At 39.7% G+C, this 21,995-nt stretch overlaps 1 protein-coding gene across 2 annotated transcripts in view; it reads right to left on the reverse strand.

Annotated features, from left to right (window-relative positions):
* LOC106083305 (Krueppel-like factor luna) overlaps positions 1-21,995 on the reverse strand; it is a 432,045-nt gene that overhangs the window by 4,977 nt on the left and 405,073 nt on the right. For both annotated transcript variants that reach the window (XM_059368425.1, XM_059368426.1), the window contains exon 5: positions 4,483-5,577. In XM_059368425.1, coding sequence (XP_059224408.1) covers positions 4,483-5,577 — 1,095 coding nt within the window. The remainder of the gene's footprint in view (positions 1-4,482; positions 5,578-21,995) is intronic.

Consider the following 21,995-nt stretch of genomic DNA (forward strand, 5'->3'; position numbering starts at 1 on the left):
GAATGTATATTAGAAGCATAATTTTCTTTTTCTTGTCAGTCGTACAAAACTTTTTCTTCAATAAAAACCTTTTCTTGTATTACCCTAAACATTTTAATTTATTGAAAGTTATTTAATCCTCCCCTGGAAGCCGCAATTTTTGTCCGAATTTGCTAAAATGACTTCTTGAGTCCTTGCAAGACGCAATTTTTGTTCGATTTTGCTGAAATTTTGCACTCAGTGTTCTGTTACGACTTCCAACAACTGTGCCAAATACCAAATAAGTCTATAACCTGATATAGCTCCTATGTAAAGTGGTCTCTCGATCATCTCTGTTCGGTTCCTAGAAGCTTTAATTTTTACTGGTTTGGCAGAAGTTTGGTATGTCGAATAAAATTATGCCCTTCAACTAAATATATTTTGTATAAGTTTTTAGCAGAACCCATATTTTGTAAAAGTTTTAAGCAGAACCCATGTGGTGGGTTCCCAAGATTCGGCCCGTCCGAACGTAGCACGCTTTTACTTGTTTTCTTGTTAAATTTGAGTGCATGAAGCATTATAGAGTAACAAGAAATCAAATTTTAAAAAATTTCAACTTTCAAATTTCAAATCGCACGACCGAGGCGACCGAATGACTGGACCATTTCGTGATATAACACGTTCTCCAAATTTCGTTTCCAATGAATTGATTGTGCCATTCGCTGTGTGGCTTGTGGTGTCGTCTTGTTGGAACGTCATGTCCTCCAAGTCCACATCATCCAATTGGGGCCAAAATGTCTGTTTTCATTGAACAGTAGCGATTGCCATTCACAGAAAAATGTCTTGATAATCTCGGAAGAACTACGGCCCAATAACGCTGCCACCCCATAAACCGCACCAAACCATAATTTTTTCAGGATGTAATGATGACTCATGGAGAACGTGTAGATTGCTGTCTGACCAATAACTCATATTTTGCTTATTGACGAAGACATTAAGCCAGAAATGAGCCTCATTGCTGAAGACGATTTTTTGATGAAAATGATGAGGCAACTAACTCAGAATTTCGGTAGTAAACTTTAATAAAAAGAGCGGCAAGTAAATGTGACGTCGATTGCTGTCCCTTTAGGTCTACTTTTTTAGCGTCCCCGAAAAAAACCACATTTTTATACCCATCACCGAAGGATGGGGGCCACATTTTTATACCCATCACCGAAGGATGGGGGTATATTCATTTTGTCATTCCGTTTGCAACACATCGAAATATCCATCCAAAAATCTAAGACGCTCTAGACATGTCCGTCCGTCTGTCTGTTGAAATCACGCTACAGACTTTAACAAGTAAAAAGGCGTTAAGTTCGGCCGGGCCGAAGTTTGGATACCCACCACCTCGGGTATACAAGTAAACCACCTTTTGTCAAAATCCGGTGCAAAACTCATACCTTATGTCCCATAGCAGAAATATGTGGAGGGCTTAACTTAACTCTTTGTCCACAATTTCGGCAACATCGGACAATAAATGCGCTTTTTATGGCCCCAAAACCTAAAACCGAGAGATCGGTCTATATGGCAGCTATATCCAAATCTCGACCGATCTGTGCGATCATGCAGAAATATGTCAAGGGGCTTAACTCAACTCACTGTCCCAAATTATAGCAAAATAGGATAATAAATGTGGCTTTTATGGGCCTCGGACCCTGAATCGGAGGATCGGTCTATATGGCAGCTATATCCAAATCTAAACCGATCTGAGCCAAATTGACGGAAGACGTTGAAGGGCCTAACACAACTCACTGTCCCAAAATTCAGCAAAATCGGATAATAAATGTGGCTTTTATTGGCCTAAGACCCTAAATCGGCGGATCGGTCTATATGGCTAAATCAGGCTATGGACCTAGCTTATGGACTTAGCACAGATGTTTGAAGTCATAACAAAAACACTTCGTGCAAAAATTCAGCCAAATCAGATGAGAATTGAGCCCTCTAGTGGCTAAAGTAGTAAAGATCCAAGATCGGTTTATATGGCAACCAGAGATGGCCTGTCAGAAACAGTGACGTATATGACATACATTTCCGACGTATATTACATACGTCGAAAACGTCGTAAACCTAGCCAAAAAACTAGGTTTCTGACAGAAAAAAAATTCGAACGAAAATATGTCGAATCTGATTAACTAAAAATTTTGGCATAAGTAATTTTTTCCTCCTGGAGATGAAAAATATTGAAATTGGAAAAAATCGGTTAAGAATTAGAAAAAGCTACCGTAGGTTTACACGATTTTTACCAATATTGTTATAAAATGAATGACATCTGAGGTAGTGTCAAGTGAAATGGTAGATGGCGTGTTAAGTATGCTAATGTGAGGTAATGTCAAGTGAAATGGAAGGTGGCGTGTTAAGTATTTTATTGAATAAGTAATGTTATTTTTAAGTATTGTTATTGAATAACATAATTAACACTCCATGTACCATTTCACTTGACACTTCCTCAGATGTCATGCATTTTTAACATATGTCGTTTACAACAGCTTTCAAAAAGCAAATTAAAACGGGAGAAGCAAATAATTTTGCAAAAGGATACAAAATAATTGCAATTTCTAAATATAATTGATGAAAACTAATAATTTATTGATTTTTTGCTTCAAAATCCTTAAACGTTACTTTATAAATTGACTTGAAGTTGCGTATATTTCCAATTTATTGTGTGAAAAATGTAAATGCAAAAATTAAAAAAAAACTTAATATTTCTTTTATTGCGAAATTTTTTTACATAAATATAAACTCTTCTATATACAACAAATAAGTGACAAAAATATTTGTTAAAAATCAAACTTTTGCACTGAGTTATTAAGGTTTATGACGTTTGCGACTTTTTCTACGTTTTATACAAGTATACGACGTTTTCGACTTTTACAACTTTTTGACAGTCGGAAACCTAAAAAATCGTCTTACGGACCATCTCTGATGGCAACTATATCAGGTTATGAACCGATTAGAACCATACTTAGCATAGATGTTTGAAGTCATAATAAAACAATTCGTGCAAAATTTCAGCCAAATTGGATGAGAATTGCGAACAGCCATCTCAGGCAATGTGTCCGTCATAACAGGTCACTGTCTGATCGGAAAACATGCTGACAGACTGAAGGTTCCCAGTAACGACTTTTGCCTAAGCAGTGAGTCCTCACGAGGAAGAAGAGACTATAGATATATCTGCTGTGTGTGTGTCCCGAACTGGCAGTCAGAAAGAGTTCCACTTAATGTTCTCATTTCTTTGAGAAATTGTATGATTTAGCGGCTGCGAACATTCGCAAGTTGTTGGGCTCTTTAAAGCGACCTGGATGGTTCAACGGTAGGAACTAGGAGGTATCTTCCTTCTCCTGTTCCTGTGGTATTACAATGGACGAAAACGTCTAAGAGAGTCTGATAGCAGACTGCCACTTTAACCTAACCTAAACTAGTTCGACTGCAGAAAGTTCATCAGTTGCCAGCGTTATGTGCTGGATCGCGTTTTTGGCGAATTCATGGACTATGAGCTCCATGGATCGCCTTGATCACCAAACATCGAGTACTTCTTTGATGCGCAATGATGACGAATTGAAAGCAGCCTTCAGGAATAGTAAAACTCTGATTAAGGAACTGGAAGCCACCGTAACGCAGAGGTTAGCATGTCCCCCTATGAGGCTGAATGCCTGGGTTCGAGTCCTGGCGTGACCATAAAAAAATTGTGTCCAGCGGTGGGTTTACCCTCCTAATGTTGGCTACATTTGTAAGGTACTATGCCATGTAAAAACTTCTCAACAAACAGCTGTCGCATGTTCGGCACGCCGTACGGACACGGCCATAAAAAGGAGGCCCCTTATCATTGAACTTGAAACGGACTACATTCATTGGTATGTGAGAAGTTTGCTCATGTTTCTTAGCGGAATGTTCATGGGCAAAATTTGGAATAGTTTAGCTAGATTCCAAACATTTGCAGTGCACGCTGGAACTCCCATGCTTTTCTATCTCCTTTTGCGTTTATTCTGATGTCTGAACCCCGAAACAGGTTTCGTAAAATCTGTTCATTAATTTCTTACTCATGGCCTGATCACTGGTTCAGTAGTCAATTGTTTTACGTTGAAGATTTGTAGAACCATTTGTAGCTCTGAATGACTACTCCAATGATCTTAAATACTTGAAGACCCACTGAAAAAAAATGAAACTCCAACTAATCAACATTTCCCGAAACAACCAGTGCTGTGAGTGTGCGATCAAAGTTATGCAAGATTAGTAAAACTTTTGCCGCAGCAAGGACAACGTCCGACTAAGATTCATCCTATCCAATGACAAAATGAATATTAAATGAAAATTTAAGGTAAATTTAGTGGGGGCGTTAGAGGGCATAAGTGTATTTGAATTTTCAACCGAATCTTGCAATAATTTGGGATTCTTAGGTTTTTAGGAGATGTAGTCGGGAGGGTATTTTGTCAATATTTGGTGGTGTTTAACAGCAGATGTTATAAGAAATACTTTTTCACATACCTGTATGCGTTCGTTTGTGTGCTTTTAGGTGAGAACTTTTTGTATAAACTTTATCACATCCTTCGTTGTCACATTTGTGCACTTTGCGATTTTTTGAGGGATCACCGCTGCAACCGTTGGACGTTCCGCTAATTACACTCGTATCGTTTGATCGCCCAAATGCATTACTGCCGCCAGGAACTATGCTGCTGAAACTGGTTTTACGATCGGCTGAGCTCATTGAACCGAATGCTCCCTGGTGATGATACGAATGGCTGAATGGCGAACTTTGGTGATGATGATGGGCTTCGGCCATCAGTTTCCAAGGTGAAACCGCCGCCGACGAGTTGGCACTTTGGGCTTTATGGCTTAAGACAGCCGCATGAGCGGTGGGACTGAAGGCCGAAGCCGACAGGGCTGGACTGGCCATTGAGAAGGCCGATGTTAGGGCGGCAGCTGCAGCTCCGCCACTGCTACCAAAGGCAGTGGGTGGAATATGCACCGCAGCCCTCCGTTCCATGGTGTACTTATAGGGATTCTTGAAGAGGCTAAGCAAACTAAACTTCCGATCGTAGTCCTGAAAGTACGAAGACGCACTGCCTCCGCCACCATTGGTTGCTGAGCTGGCACTGGAGAATGACGATGTTGGCGAGTGGGCATGCAGCGAAGAAGACAAAGCGCTGTGCGAGGTTGCAGACGAACTGCCATTGCTTTGGCTGCTGCTCATGTAGGGTATATTGTTCGATGTATTGCCACTATTGCTCGTTTCGTCCTTGAGACGGCGGTAGGTGAAAAGAAATGGCGAGGCGGCTAAAAAAGGCGGTATGGGCAGCTTTGTTACCGCTGCCGAGGCACTTGAGAATGATGAGTACTGGCGGTTCAAAGCCATTTGTGCTGAGGCCGATGCCGAGGCAGATGAGAAAGGAGAATTGCGACTGTTGTTGCTACTACTGTGGTGTGAGTTATTGCTGGAGAAGGCGTTGTTGCGAAAGGCACTTGACGCAGATGTGCTGGATGGTGATGGTGCAGATGATAAACTATTGTAATTACTTTTAATCAGCGCTGAGGTGGCTGACGATGATGCAGTTGATGATTTGTAGCCTTGGCTCTGAGATCCTGTAACGAGAAGAGGCAAGCGGAAAACATTCGTTTTATTATTTAGATATCATAAACAACTCAAATAAGACAACGAAAGGTAAGCAAGACTCTTCGCCGCCATTTAAAATCTCTGAAATTGGCAAACACTCTCTCTCTCTCTCTTTCCATATTTTAGGTTTTAAATTTATAAATAATGATAGCTTCTAATAGATTTGACAGCAAATTTATCCTTTATCCACCTGCGGAGGACTCTGTGAGTCGCGTTTAAATGTTCATCACTGATGCCTGGCTTATAAATCATTTCAATGTATTTATCTTGAACAACAGCAACGAGACTCTGACAAATCATAGCAGTTGCAATCACAATGACCAGCTTGTTCAGCGGTCAATCCCCAAAGAACCTGGCACTCTCCACATAGACGTGGCATTGGTGTATGAAGTCATACTGGGTGATGTCGTTGGTGATACCTGGCAATTAGCTCAAAATTTTACCAAGCAAAGAGTTTTATTGATGACCCCCCAAAGGCAGTGCTCTTTTTCAAACGAAATGCAATCAATATTCCTGCATCCAGTGGTCTACTGCATGAAATCCACGAAACCCACTTTGGCAATAGGGCACAGTTTATTAATGTAAAATGTCTTAAGAATGCAATTAGGGTATGTCGAAGCCATAATTCGTTGACGGACACACATGGAGCAAAAATTGAGCATATTTTAAAATATTATTTTTGAAAATGAACTCAGTGGTTCGTTTCTCAAGAAGTGTGCCACATTTGATGGCTTCCACTACAGAACTTCCCAGCTATCCAAACTTAATGGCTTTAGTACAGTAATGGCATACTCACATATTTTCACATAATTTCCGAGCCCGATAGTTATGTTCTTGTGTACTTCCATGATAATTGGCAAATGTTTATGTGCATTTGCCCATGCTGCCTTAGTTTTAGACTTGGTGCCCTTGAGAACACTGTTGACTTGTCCCATTACCGTTTGGAATAATTGAAGTCTATACAGATGGTATCTTAGCTGCTCAGTATTAAGTATGACGTGACAGTTCATACTATAAACTGAGAAAGCGGACATTAAAATAATAAAAACAAGTGAGATCGTGCTAAGTTCGGCCGGGGCGAATCTAATATACCCCCTACCATGGATCGAATTTGTCATTTCTTTGAATGACTTTTTCAAATAGAAAAATACCAGTCATTGAAATACACCACCTCCAAAATTTTAGGCAAATCGAGTAATAATTCTGCCCTCCAGAGGCTCAAAAATCAAACTGAGAGATCGGTTTATATGGAGCTATATCAGGTTTTATGCCGATTTAGACCATACTTGGATCAGTTGTTGGAAGTCATACCAAAACGACATACCCAAAATTTCAACCATACTGGATAAGAATTGCGCCCTCTAGTCTGACTTAGACCATACTTGACACAGTTGTTGGAAGTCAAAATAAAACATTTCATGCAAAATTTTGGCCAAATCGGATAAGAATTGCGCCCTCTAAATGCTCAAGAACTCTATTCGGGAGATCGGTTTATATGGAAGCTATATCAGGTTATGCACTGATTTAGACTATACTTTTCAGCCAAAGCGGATAAAAATTACACCCTTTAGAAGCTCTAAAAGTCAAGACCCAAGGTCGGTTTATATGGAAGCTATATCAGGTTATGAACCGATTTTAACCATTCTTAGCACAATGGTTGGAAGTGATTCCAAACCAACATATGCAAAATTTTAGCCAAATCGGATAGGAATTGCGCCCTCTAGAGGCTCAAGAAATCAAGACCCAAGATCGGTTAATATGGCGGCGGTATGAGGTTATTGACTGATTTAAACTATACTTCACACAGTTGTTGGAAGTGATACAACAACACCACGTGCAAAATTTCCGCCACATCGGATAAGAAATACACCCTATAGAAGTTCAAGAAATCAATATCCAAGATTGGTTTATGCCAGCTATATCAAAAACATAAACGGATTTGGCCCATTCGCAATCTCAACTGACCTACACTAATAAGAAGTATTTGTGCAAAATTTCAAGCGCCTAGCTTTACTCCTTCTAAAGTTATCGTGCTTTCGACAGACGGACGGACATAGCTAGATGGACTCAGAATGTCATGACGATCTAGAATATATGTACTTTATGGGGTCTTAGACGCATATTTCGAGGTGTTACAAACGGAATGACGAAATCTTATGGTGAAGGGTATAATATGTAATTCTCAATGGGAGAACTGAAAACTTTGGGAGCTAGTGTTACCGCCAATAAGATTAATTATAACTCACTTTACCAACACCGTATTGCACCCAGATTAGAATCTATCGATCTTCAGATACACCTCAGTAAAGTAACACGTGAAGGTTGAAATATGTAACTGCAAATGTTCGCAATATCTAACTCTTGTTCTATGCATCAAGAGGTCAATTGTTAAGGTGTTAAACCTGGGGGAATGCCCCACCCTCAAAACACGCAGATTGATATATAAACGATAAGAGCAACCTGGGTGTCAAATACCACAACAGTAAAGTGCATATTGTTATACAAATTCGGACCCAAGAGCCTGTGGGGCCACCCCACCCCCAAAAAGCCCCAATACCTGATTGGGCAATATGGGTATTAATAAGAAAGGTATTTGAATTCAAATAGTAATTTTGCTTCCCCAACCCAAAAAACCCTCAATAGAACATATGTATTTACAAATTTTGGCAATATGGTATCATATGAAAGGTATTTAGAAGTACAGTACTAAACTGATGTAAAACATTTGACTCAAGGAATCCGGGGGTCCGCTCTTCTCCCCAAACAACTCCCTAATGGGACTGTATGCCTTTTGAGACAATATAGAATCTAGATTTTTATTTGCGACCACGTTACTGAGGGATCTTCCCCAACAAAAATTAGAAGCAAACTGCGAAGTTGATCGACAGCGACTACATTTTACTAAGGTTGAATTTTTGTGGTTGTGGTTTACTGAATCTGATATCCAAATTTTGGACAAGCGTCTCAAAAAGATCGAAGGCAAAAAAACATGAAGACCGTTCTGGACAAAATAGGACTCCAGTGAATGGTCTTTGGTACTAAAGTGAAATTTTTGCAATCAAGAAGTATCTGTGGTTCTTTGAAAATGTGATAGATTGATTTTGATGTGGTGTTTCCCATCCCACATTTATTCAAAATCGAAAAATTACCAAAATTGCTGTAAAATTAATAAAAATACATCAAATAGTTTATTGAATATTGTGATCGCTATTGGGTTCAGGAACTATATTAAAAAAAAAAGTTGTCGCTAAATTCTCCTTAGTTTTTCGTACATAACACTTCTGGAAATCATTAATCGCATTGTAAAGAGTTGTTCTTGGAAGAAAATTAGAAATTTAAAAAGTATATTTTGAATACTTTACAAAATATTTTTTTTTCAAGTTTTTTGCCTATTAGGTCGAAGATCATTAAATTTTGCAATTTTTGTTTGTTTCTCTTTCGAGACGAACTCAATAATCGGAGATAAAAATGGAAAAGGAAAGCCAAAGATAGAGACACACACCAACCACTATGGGACGCGTTTCGTCTTTGGTTAGAAGACTTTTCAACCATATTAGGAGTGATGGCTTTAAGGGCCGTGCGTTGGTATCTTGTATTTGAATCGTATTAATAGCAAAAACGCATCTATGATACAATTACCACATTAACCACACTCGAACAACAGCGAGAGCCATTGCCGTCGTCTTATCATTCGAAGCCATCAATACAACTTCCAACAGATGCACAAAATCATGTGTAGTACGGAAGAAGTGTAATTTGTCACAGAATGAATGTTTGTCATTACAGAAAAATAAATGCGTTGGGAAAAGTACAGCTAATAGACAGGGTTGTCGAGTGTGGTTAATGTGGTAATTGAATCATAGATGCGTTTTCGCTATTAATACGATTCAAATACAAGATACCAACTCACGGCCCTTAAAGCCATCACACCTAATATGGTTGAAAAATCTTCTAACAAAAGACGAAACGAGGCCCATAGTGGTTGGTGTGTGTTGCTACCTTTGGCTTTCCTTTTCCATTTGCATCTTCGATCATTCAGCTCGTCTCGAAAGAGAAACAAACAAAAAAAAAAACACTTTACAAAATATTTAACTGTGCCCAAATCTACGGTCAAAGTCTACCTAACTAAAAAATTTCTATGAGAATCAACGCTGCTTGCTATTGAGTACTATATTAAGACCCTTAATCACAATGAGCTCCGTATCAATTGCTTAAGCCTTTGCAAGCCCAAATCCCCATCATTTAAAGAAACTTTATTTTATTGAAAAAAAAGTGAACATAACTTGCCTTACGATCCATAAAATTATAAATCCAGTAGTATATACAAATAATTTGTACTTGTGGGATTACGAATATGTTTCCATGTAGATAGGCATGTGCCTTCGACCAACTCATGCAGAAACTGTCTTAATGAAAAAAATTGTTCCCTTGTTGCAATTTTTATATTCTACCCCACTACTGTAGTACAGGGTATTATAACTGAGTGCATTTGTTTGTAACACCCAAAAGGTAGAGAGATAGACCCATTGATAAGTATACCGATCGACTCAGAATCACTTTCTGATTCGATTTAGCTATGTCCGTCTGTCTGTCTGTCCGTTTGTCCATGTTAATTTGTTTACAAACTACAGGTCTCAATTTTCATCCGGTCGTCTATAAATTTGATACAGGCATGTTTTTCGACCTAGAGACGAAGCCGATTGAAATTGGAAAAAATCGGTTCAGATTTGAATATAGCTTCTATATATATGTTCGTCCGATTTGCAGTAATACTGCAAAAAAATGATCATTTGTTAACCGATTCTCACGAAATTTGGTAGGAATAATTTTCTTTTGACTCCCGACTCTACTAGAGCCACTGCAGGCGCATTTAGTGACCAATCTTCCCAAAAATTTTGTACAACGCTTTCCTCGACGACTTCCACAATATCGATAAAGTTTGGTCGAAATCGGTTCTGATTTAAATATAGCTCCCATGTATATGTCCGTCCGATTTTCGCCCCTAGAGCCACTCCAAGCGCATTTATTGACCAATCTTTCCAAAATTTTATGCAACGCTTTCCTCAACGACTTCCACAATATCCATATAGTTTGGTCGAAATAAATATACATGGGAACTATTCCCATGTATATGTTCGTCCGATTTTGAGAAATATTCCAATAAAGTACTCATTTGATTACCGATGCTCTCGAAATTTAACAGAAATGTTACTGGGGAAATTCATAGAAATCGGTTCAGATTAAGATATAGCAGCCATATATTTATATCACCCGATTTTCATTCCTATAACCACTGCAAACGTATTTACTGACCAATCTTGGCAAAACTTTGTACAACGCTTTCCTCGAAGTAAATAAAAAAATGGCAGGCGATTTGGTGGTGAAGGCCAGAGGACTGCCGTAAATAAACTTAGTTAACCCGAAGCCTTTCGGGTCGACGCAGTCCGAGTTAAGAGGGAGTGGGCGACGAATGCGCATGCAATATTATGGAAAAGCGAAACGATCGGTAGGACGGCGAAAATCCTATGGGGGACCCAGATCGTAAGAAGACGAGGTCAGTATAGCTATTGGTATCCTAACGGGACACATAGCTCACTTATGTAAAACCGGTGCGGCAAGTGATAGCATGTATAGGGCATGCGGTGAAGATAATGAGACGTTGAAGTATTTCCTTTTTCATTGCCCGGCTTTCGTGTCTAATAGATACCGGATTAATATCTGCACACTCTTTTCAACCTAACCTAACCTAACCTGTTTTGATACGTTGTATTTGAATCGTATTAATTGCGAAAACGACTCAATGATACAGTTACCACATTAACATTAACAACGCTGGACTACCCTCTCTATTAGCTGTACTTTTCCCAATGCATGTGTTTTTCTGTAATGACAGACTTTTTTTGCGACAATTACACTACGACTATTACACTACTTCCATAGTACACATGATTCTGTGTATCCGTTAGAAGTTGTATTGATGGCTTCGAACACTAGACAACGGCAACAGCTCCCATTGTTTCTCATTTAAGAAAATTTTACTCAACTTTTGTATTTAGATTATATTTAATATTAATTTTTTTCTTTAACCACAATAATTTTGGGTGGGGTTCGAGCCCTATAGCCCTTCCCCCTGGCTACGTGCCTGGCTTCCATATAAACCGATCTCCCGATTATATTTCTTGATTCTCTAGAGGGTTTAATTCTTATCCGATTTGGCTAAAATTTTGCACAACGACTTCTCCTATGATCTTTAACTTACTTGCCTGATATGAGCTGAATCGGTTCATAACCTAATATAGCTCCCATATTAACCAATCTTCCTGAGCCCCATGTAGGGCGCAATTCTTATTCGATTTGGTTGAAATTTCGCACAATGACATCTGCTATTCTATCAAAGTCATATATTTCCAAAAGATTCAATAGCATAGCAATTCTTATCCATTATCCTTTATTTGCCTACAAGAAGACAAAGACCAAAGAACTTTACAAATGCGATCCATGGTGGGGGTATATAACATTCGAACCGGCCGACTTTAGCACGCTTTTATTTGTTATACCCACCACCATAGGATAGGGGGTATATTCGCTTAGTCATTTTGTCGAAACATCCCTTTCCGACCGTACGTATATTTCGATTTGTTGTAAAATTCTAAGATGATTCAACGATGTCCGTGTGTCTGTCCGTCCGTCTGATACGTCTTTTAGATGCAAGCAGGTTAAGTTTTTGAACAGGCCCAATCGGACCACATTTGGATATAGCTGCCAAATATAGACCGATCTGCCGACTAAGGGTCTTAAGCCCATAAAAGCTGCATTTATTATCCGATTTCACTGAATTTTGAACAATGAGTTGTGTTAAGCCTCTCAACCCACGTATGGTTCAGATAGGACTTTTGTTTAGATATTGCTTCCATATAGACGGATCTTCCAATTTAGGGTTTTAGTCCCATAAAAAGCGGAATTATTGTCTGATTTCGCAGAAAATGTTACTTTTATATGCGTTTTTGGGACCTGAATAGAATATGATCTAGACCAGCCACTGTTAAGATATAACTTGGATATGGTGGTGGATTTATTATAAAATAGGATGATTAATATATCCATGGTGGTGGGTATGCAAGTTCGCAACGGTGGAACTTAGCGCGCTTTTACTTGTTACACCCACCACCGAAGGATGGGGATATATTAATTTTGTCATTCCGTTTGCAACACATCGAAATATCCATTTCCGACCCCATAAAGTATATATATTTTGATCAGCGTACAAATCTTAGACGATCTAGCCATGCCCGCCCGTCTGTCTGTTGAAATCACTCTACAGTCTTTAAAAATAGAGTTATTGAGCTGAAATTTTGCACAGATTCTTTTTTTGTCCATAACCAGGTTAAGTTCGAAGATGGGCTATATCGGACTATATCTTGATATAGCCCCCATATAGACTAATCTGCCGATTTCGGGTCTTACGCCCATAAAAGCCACATTTATTATCCGATATTGCTGAAATTTGGGACAGTGAGTTGTGTTAGGCCACACGACATCCTTCTTTAATTTAGCCCAGATCGGTCCAGATTTGGATATAGCTGCCATATAGACCGATATCTGGATTTAAAGTATTGGTCCCATAAAAGACGTATTTATAATCCGATTTCACTGAAATTTGACACAGTGACTTATGTAAGGCTTTTCGACATCGGTGTTGTATATGGTTCAGATCGGTTCATTTTTAGATATAGCTACTAAAAATATCAAAATATTGTTATACACAATTGAACAATGACTTGTAGTTATTAGTATTTGGCACAAATCGGAATATATTTCGATATAGCGATATAGCATGGAGGAAATGGGGTTTACATATATACCTGAGGTGGTGGGTATCCAAAGTTCGGCCGGGCCGAACTTAATGCCTTTTTACTTGTTTATCTTCTTGTCTGTTTATTTCTACTGCTACTTCTAAATTTTCCGTGAACATTCCATTAAGGAACAGGAGATACTTCTCTCATATCAATGAGTGCAGTAAGATTAAAGTTTAAGCTCAAAGATAAGGGGCCTCCTTTTTTTAGGTCCAGTCCGAAAGGCGCTCCGCATAGTGCCACCACTTGATAGAGAAGTTTTACATGGCAGGATACCTCAAAAACGAAGCCAATATTGCTTGTGCAGGTATCGATCCTTGGCAAGCTCCTTGGGGAGCGAAAATGTTCGGATGCGAAAAAGTAACAAGGCAACAAAAATTGTCAAAAACGGACAATGTTGCTTGAAAACTTTTTCCTGGTGTTCTTGCCAGGACTTTAACCCAGTCACAGTGCGTCATAGGTGGAATTGCTAATTTCTACGCAACAGTGACGCGTTTATTTTGAAAACAACACGTCTTAAAATCCTTACTGTTGAGACTTATTCCCTAGTTCGTAACCTATTACTATCCTTTGCTCGTGGAAGAAGTCTTTAATTATAAGGAATTTTTTTGACAACATATCGTAGTGTTTTTAATATCTTGCCTTGCTCTTCTGACATGTCCCTCATTTTCACCTTGTGTCATGAATTCAAAGAACCAAATATTTTCAAAAATTCTTACCTTAAGGTAAAAACTTGATGCAAAAGGCATTTAATAGGCAAAATCCTAAAACACTTGTGGGCAGATGTGATGGCGACAAGTGTCAAATCAAGAGATACCGAAGCAAACAATGAATTCTTGAATACTGCCTCAGCTGGCATTCTTTTCGTGGCATTGTTTTGGGTGACAGCATTGTTGGACCAGTGAGCGGCAACATGTCTGTCTGCTCTTATTAAGGCCATCATTTGTAGTTCCTTCGTGTCCCCTGGCAATAAACATTGTGAATAAATTGAAAATTATGCTCCTCGAAAGTAACCGATTGGATGGGGAATGCATGGCCGCCGTCACAAAGCAAGTGGCAAGTGGTGCCAATGCCTCTGACCCAGTGTCAAATCGAGTCAAATGCAAATCAAGAGTTCGGCTTGATTTTTTTGGCTTTTGCCTTCGAAAGCGTGCCATTTGCTGCCCGGCTAATATCTGGCTCTGCCTTTGGCTGGTGGCGATGGTGGTGAAGTCAAATGTCTTTGCCGTTTCCATTTCCCATTTTAAATCCATTTCCATTTGCCGAGTGCAGCGGTGCAACTGCAACTCTGCCACTTGGCAGTGTGACACAGAGATCAGGTTAAATGGATCACGACTGGCACGGATTTGTTGTAAAGTGTTTTTCGATTTTGTTTTCGGCTGTGTTGCTTGGTGTTGTTATTGTTGCTGTTGTCGTCGTTGCTCATTGGATTAAGCGGCATTAACAACTGATGAAGTGGTTGTAAATTGCACAACAAACAACACAAGTGACGAAACATTGCTACCAATTTCGAACAGGTGTGAGTGACTCGAATTTTAAGCCAATTCAACAGCAACCGAAATAATAGAAACACCACACTAATAGAAACCGACAATTCTAGACAAAAAGAATTTCCAAACACATTTACCAAAAAAGCTACAATTAGTGTACGATAACGTGTGAATTTGTAAATATAGCACTCAATACTTGTGATTAGAAGACAGAGGATGTTCAAAGGAACAAAGTAGACAACAAGGAGCATGTGTTTCAGCCCATCACATAATTCAAAAAATCAGTTCACGGTTAAAGTTTTCTTCTCTTGTCAATTAAAGGACAATGTTATGATTCCAAAACTGGTGACAAGTCAACACCGAAGCGGACTGAGAAGTTAGATTGTATTGTATATACATACCGAAGCAATCGTCTATTCAGAGTATAGCTTTTGCTGGGTTATTCTTTTTTGGGGGGATACTGTTATTGTCACCAGGTGACATTGGTAGAGGGGTATCTTTGCCGCCAAACATTGTGAAAATTTTCCTTTTTTTAAATCGCGGTGGACAGGATATCAAGAGGATCTTTAACAGAGTAGAGGACCTGTACGAACCTGGACTGGTTCAAGCAGTAAACTAGGTGAGCGAAAAGAAACTTCTGGTCGAAGTTCTGCGGAGAATTGTAGGGCACTAGTGAGACATCTGGTTAGCGCAAAGTGCTCTCTATTAGCAACCTTAAGACGGTGGAACCACTGAAAGAGACACACTTCCCAGGCAGCCAGGTGGAGTTATGGGAAAAAGATATTCCATCTACGGAAAACGCTATCGGTGACATTGTCAATGAAGAACTAGTTCTTTTTCCGGTATCTCTTTTTAGGCAAACATATGATAAAAGAAAACAAGTTATGGTCCGATTTGAACCATAAATGTATGCTGAACATTGTACAAGTCATTGTGTAATATTTCATTTCATTCTGATAAGAATTGCGCTTTGTAGGGGCTCAAGAAGCAAAATCGGAAGATCGGTTTATATGGGAGCTGTATCAAGGTATTGATCGATTCAGACCATATTAGACAAGTATGTAGAAGGTCATGAGAGAAGCCGTTGTACAAAATGACTCCCAAATCGGATGAGAATTGCGCCCTCTAGAGGCTCAAGAAGTCAATATCCCAGATCGGTTTATATGGCAGCTATATCAGGTTATATACCGATTGCGCCATACTTATCACAGTTATTGGAAGTCATAATTTCAGCCCAATCGGATGGGAATTGCGCGCTCTATGGGCTCAAGAAGTCAATATTCAAGATCGGTTTATATGGCAGCTATATCGAACCAACCAACCATACTAAGTGCAGTTGTTGGAAGTGCTACCAAAACTCCACGTGCAAAATTTCAGTCCAATCGGACGAGAATTGCGCCCTCTAGAGGCTCAAGAAGTCAAGATCCAAGATCGGTTTATATGGCAGTTATATCAAAAGATGGACCGAATTGGCCCATTTACAATCCCAGCCGACCTACACTAATAAAAAGTATCTGTATAAAATTTCAAGCGGCTGGCTTTACTCCTTCGAAAGTTAGCGTGCTTTCGACAGACAGACGGCGGACATTGCTAGATCGACTTAAAATGACATGACGATCAGGAATATTTATACTTTATGGGGTCTCAGACGCATATTTCGAGGTATTACAAACAGAATGACGAAATGAGTATAGCCAACATAGTGGAGGGTATGATAATGTGGACATTTGGCTTTTTCCAGTCATTAAATCAGCCGGACCGGGAAAAATCAGTCCGGTTATGCTGCAATAGTCTCTTGGCGGTACTCTACTGCGGCTGAAATGAATTTTTGGGGCGAGCATGGCATTGTCCTACATACCGAGAGTATGGAGAGAGGTCCCAAGGCGGAAAAAACAAAAAAAAAGTTTATAGGACTATCATTCAGTTATCGCTTTTGCTTAAGACACTAGAAAGACTGATAGGACCTGAAGATGAGGATGGAACTAGCATCGAAGAACTTGAGTGGGGCACAACAGGCATACCGCGAGGGAATGCCGGTTTTTCGCTAAAGACCGTTTTCCATGAAGTGCTACCAGTTGTCGAGATGTCTCTCCAGCTGAAGAAGTATGTGATGGAGGCCTTGCAGGATATTGAGGGACATTTAACAATGTGGAGATATGGTCGCAATTTAACCCCCCGGACAACACAGGGGTCCACCCGAATATCTCCCGGTTGTATGCTACGCGGCAAGACTAGGGGCATAGTGTGGTCAGAAGGCGGTTGAACGCCTCAGGGAGGAGTGTACTCGCCAATTCTATGGAAACTAGTGGCAAACGAAATCCTGTTGAATCTCAACAAGGGTGGTGCGAAAATAATTGTAAATGCAAAATAAGTCGTACTATTGACACGAGGCAAGAATCTAGTAAAGGTCGTTGGATAGACTATGAAGATGGGCTACGTGAAATGGGTTTCGAATAAACCCAGAGAAGAACAAACCCAAAGAAAACAGAGATGTCCATTTTAACTCGTAAATATGAGATACCGCATTTGAGACTCAAGTCTTTGAATGGGATCTTCCTTCAGTTGTCGAAGGAGCAAAATATCTGAGCCTAGTCATCGATTCCAAACGGTCGAGGAAAAGGAATATGGAGGAAAGAAAGCGAAAGGCATCGCAGGCGGGTGTGGAAGCGATGCTAGATATACAACCTGTTGAGGTCTACAAACGGAATTGTGCCGCCAAAGTTTTCTCTTAAGCTTGAGCTTGGCATGCTGAAAGAGAAACAAGTAAAAGCGTGCTGCTGGATCAATTTCAGTCAAATCGGACAAAAATTGTGGCTTCCAGGGGCTCAAGAAGTCAAATCGGGAGATAGGTTTATATCGGAGCTATATCCAAATCTTAACCGACATGGCAACTATTTGCAATCCTCAATGACCTACATCAATACTTAGTACATGTGCAAAATTATGCGCTTGACCGTTATCGTGATTTCGACAGGCGGACGACATGGCTATATCGAATCCGAATGTCAAGACAATCCAGAATATATATATTTTATGGAGTCGCAGATCAATATTTCAAGGTGTTACTAACGGAATGTCTAGATTAGTATACCCCCTTCCTATGGTGGGTACACAAAAACGATTCGGGTACAGGGAAATCCCGCATGATGATTACTGTGGAAGCTGCCTTGATGAGGTTGAGAAAAAGGCGATCGAGCACATGCTCTGCTAATGGCCGGGTCTACAGGGGCAGAGGCTTTCCGAGTAGACGTAAGGCTGACCATGAATCTGTGCTTCGGGGATGTACATACGTGTGGGAAGGCTAAGCGCCTGACCCCGACCCTTTTTATACCCACCACCGAAGGATGGGGGTGCATTCATTTTGTCATTCCGTTTGCAACACATCGAAATATCAATTTCCGACCCTATAAAGTATATATATTCTTGATCAGCGTAAAAATCTAAGACGATCTAGCCATGTCCGTCTATCTGTCTGTTGAAATCACGCTACCGTCTTTAAAAATAGATATCGAGCTGAAACTTTGAACAGATTAGAGTTTTGTCCATAGCCAGGATAAGTTCGAAGATGGGCTATATCAGACTATATCTTTATGTAGCCCCCACATAGACCGATCTGCCGATATGAGATCTTAGGCATATTAAAGCCTCATTGATTATCTGATTTCGTTGAAATTTGGGGCAGTGAGTTTTGTTAAGACTCTCAAAATTCTGATACTACACGGATTGGTCCAGACTTGGATTTGACTGGCTTTTAGATCGATCTTTCGAATTAAGGTCTTGGGCCTATTACAGGCGCATTTATTGTCCGATTTCGCTGACACTTGGGATAGCGAGGTGTGTTAGGCCCTTCGACATTCCCGTTCAATACGGCCCAGATCGTTTCAAATTTGAATATATCGGTTATATATACCGACCTTACGATTTAAGGTTTTAGGTCCATAAAAGGTGAATTTTTTAACCGATGTTTCTGAAATTAAGCACAATGATTTAAGATCGGTCTATATTTGGATATAACTGCATATAAACCAGTCTATCAATTTAAGATCTTGGGACCATTAAGGTACATTTATAACTCGATTTAGCTGAAATTTGAATCAATCGGCTGTGTTAATAACACTTCAGCAGAAGTGTTATATATATAGCAGATCGGTCTGCATTTAGATATAGCTGCGATATAGACCAATCTCGCGATTAAAGAACTGTTAAAGGCGCACAGCGAGCCCTTTTAAGTTTTTCGACATTCTTACCCTATATAGTTCAGATCTGTCTATATTTGGATATAGCTGCCATGTACATACAGCGATTTACCGATTTAAATTCTTATGCTCGGATATTGGAATGAAATTTTGCACGACGTGTTTTGTTATGATATCCAACAAGTGTGCCAAGTATGGTTCAAATCGGTCCATAACCTGATATGGCTCCCATATAAACCGATCTTGGGTCTTGACTTCTTGAGCCTCTAGAGTGCGCAATTCTTATCCGATTAGAATTAAATTTTGCACGACGTGTTTTGCTATGATATCCAACAACTGTGTCAAGTATAGTTCAAATCGGTTAATAACCTGATTTAGCTGCCATATAAACCGATCTGGGATCTCGATTTCTTGAGTCTCTAGAATGCCCAATTCTTACCCGATTGGAATGAATAATATGAAAATATAGCTGCCATGTACATACAGCGATTTACCGATTTAAATTCTTATGCTCGGATATTGGAATGAAATTTTGCACAACGTGTTTTGTTATGATATCCAATAAATGTGCCAAGTATGGTTCAAATCGGCCCATAACCTGATATAGCTGCCATATAAACCGATCTTGGGTCTTGACTTCTTGAGCCTCTAGAGTGCGCAATTTTTATCCGATTGAAATGAAATTTTGCACGACGTGTTTTGTTATGATATCCAATAAATGTGCCAAGTATGGTTCAAATCGGCCCATAACCTGATATAGCTGCCATATAAACCGATCTGGGATCTTGACTTCTTGAGCCTCTAGAGATCGCAATTATTATCCGATTTGCCTGAAATTATGTATTACGGATCCTCTCATGACCATCAACATACGTGTTTATTATGATCTGAATCGGTCTATAGCCCGATACAGCTCCCATATAAATCGATCGCTCTATTTTACTTCTTGAGCCCCCAAAGGGTGCAATTCTTATTCGAATTGGCTGACATTTTACACAGGTCACCAACATAAATTTTAATCGTGGTCCAAACCGGACCATATCTTGATATCGCTCTAATGGCAGAGCAAATCTTTTCTTATATCCTTTTTATACCCTCCACCATAGGATGAGGGTATACTAATTTCGTCACTCTGTTTGTAGCTACTCGAAATATTCGTCTGAGACCCCATAAAGTATATATATTCTTGATCGTCGCGATATTTTATGTCGATCTAGACAGACCATAATAAACACGTATGTTGATGGTCGTGAGAGGGTCCGTCGTACAAAATTTCAGGCAAATCGGATAATAATTCCGACCTCTAGAGGCTGAAGAAGAAGAACCCTGATCGGTTTATATGACAGCTATATCAGGTTATGAACCGATTTGAACCTTATTTGACATAGTTGTTGAAAGAAAGAATAAAATACGCCATGCAAAATTTCAGCCAAATCGGATAGGAATTGCGCCCCCTAGAAGCTCAAGAAGTCAACTCCCCAGATCTGTTTATATTAGAGCTATATGAGGTTATGAACCGATTTCAACCATACTTGCCACAGTTGTTGGATATCGTAACAAAATACTTCGTGCAAAAATTCATTCAAATCGGATAAGAATTGCGCCCTCTAGAGGCTCAAAATCAAGATCCAAGATCGGTTTATATGACAGCTATATCAGGTTATGGACCGATTTTAGCCATACTTGGCACACTTGTTGGATATCATAACGAAACACGCCGTGAAAATTTCATACCAATCGGATAAGAATTGCACACTCTAGAGACTCAAGAAGTCAAGACCCAAGATCGGTTTATATGGCAGCTATATCAAAACATGGACCGATATGGCCTATTTACAATACCAACTGACCTACACTAATGGGAACTATTTGTGCAAAATTTCAAGCGGCTAGCTTTACTCCTTCGGAAGTTAGCGTGCTTTCGACAGACAGACGGACGGACGGACATGGCTAGATCGACATAAAATGTCGCGACGATCAAGAATATATGTACTTTATGGGGTCTCAGACGAATATTTCGAGTAGTTACAAACAGAATGACGAAATTAGTATACCCCCCATCCTATGGTGGAGGGTATAAAAATTCCAGCGGTGGTTATCCGCTCCTAATGCTGGCGACATTTTCGAGGTACTATGCCATTTAAAACTTCTCCCCAAAAAAGGTGTCGCACTGCGGCAAGCCGTTCGGACTCGGCTATAAAAAGGAGGTCCTTTATCAATAAGGTTAAAATTTAATCTGGCGGGACTCATTGATAAGTGAGAAGTTTGCCCCCCTTCCACAATGGAATGTTTAGGCTTAATATGCATTTTTGATCTTAGTAATGCGTTGGGTTATTATATAACCACTGTTTCATGTTTTCTTCCACAAGCCGCGTATCCACTTTCAAAAACTGCAACTTTTTGCAGCAAATCCTTTCTTGTTATACAACCTAGTCGATGCATCTGCAGTTATATCCCTAAGGGCTCAAGAAATTCAATCTTCTTTATGTCTAATGGTTTCCAAATTGCCTACGGATATTCATCTCTTGTCCAGCTATTCACTCGAAACACCAAAAAGGCATCCTAAAATCGTTTGTGTGTAAATTGACATTGGTTAACTATTCAGCAGACATGTGGGATTAATGGGAAATGGGGGACTAAGTACTAAACGTAAAGAAACTCCACGTATACACTCACATAGAAGTGTTGAAAACTTGTGAATTAACGAAAAGACATGTATGCCAGTCCCCTACCCCTCCAACTATGAAATTGACAGCTGGCCCAAAGTCTTGTGACTGTTACTCCTATGGAGAGAAAACAACCACATGATTTTCTTGTTTGTGTTTGATATATTGCTCGGAGCATCGTT

This window comes from Stomoxys calcitrans, chromosome 5 (genome assembly GCF_963082655.1).
Source record: "Stomoxys calcitrans chromosome 5, idStoCalc2.1, whole genome shotgun sequence".
Taxonomy (NCBI): Eukaryota; Metazoa; Arthropoda; class Insecta; order Diptera; family Muscidae; genus Stomoxys; species Stomoxys calcitrans.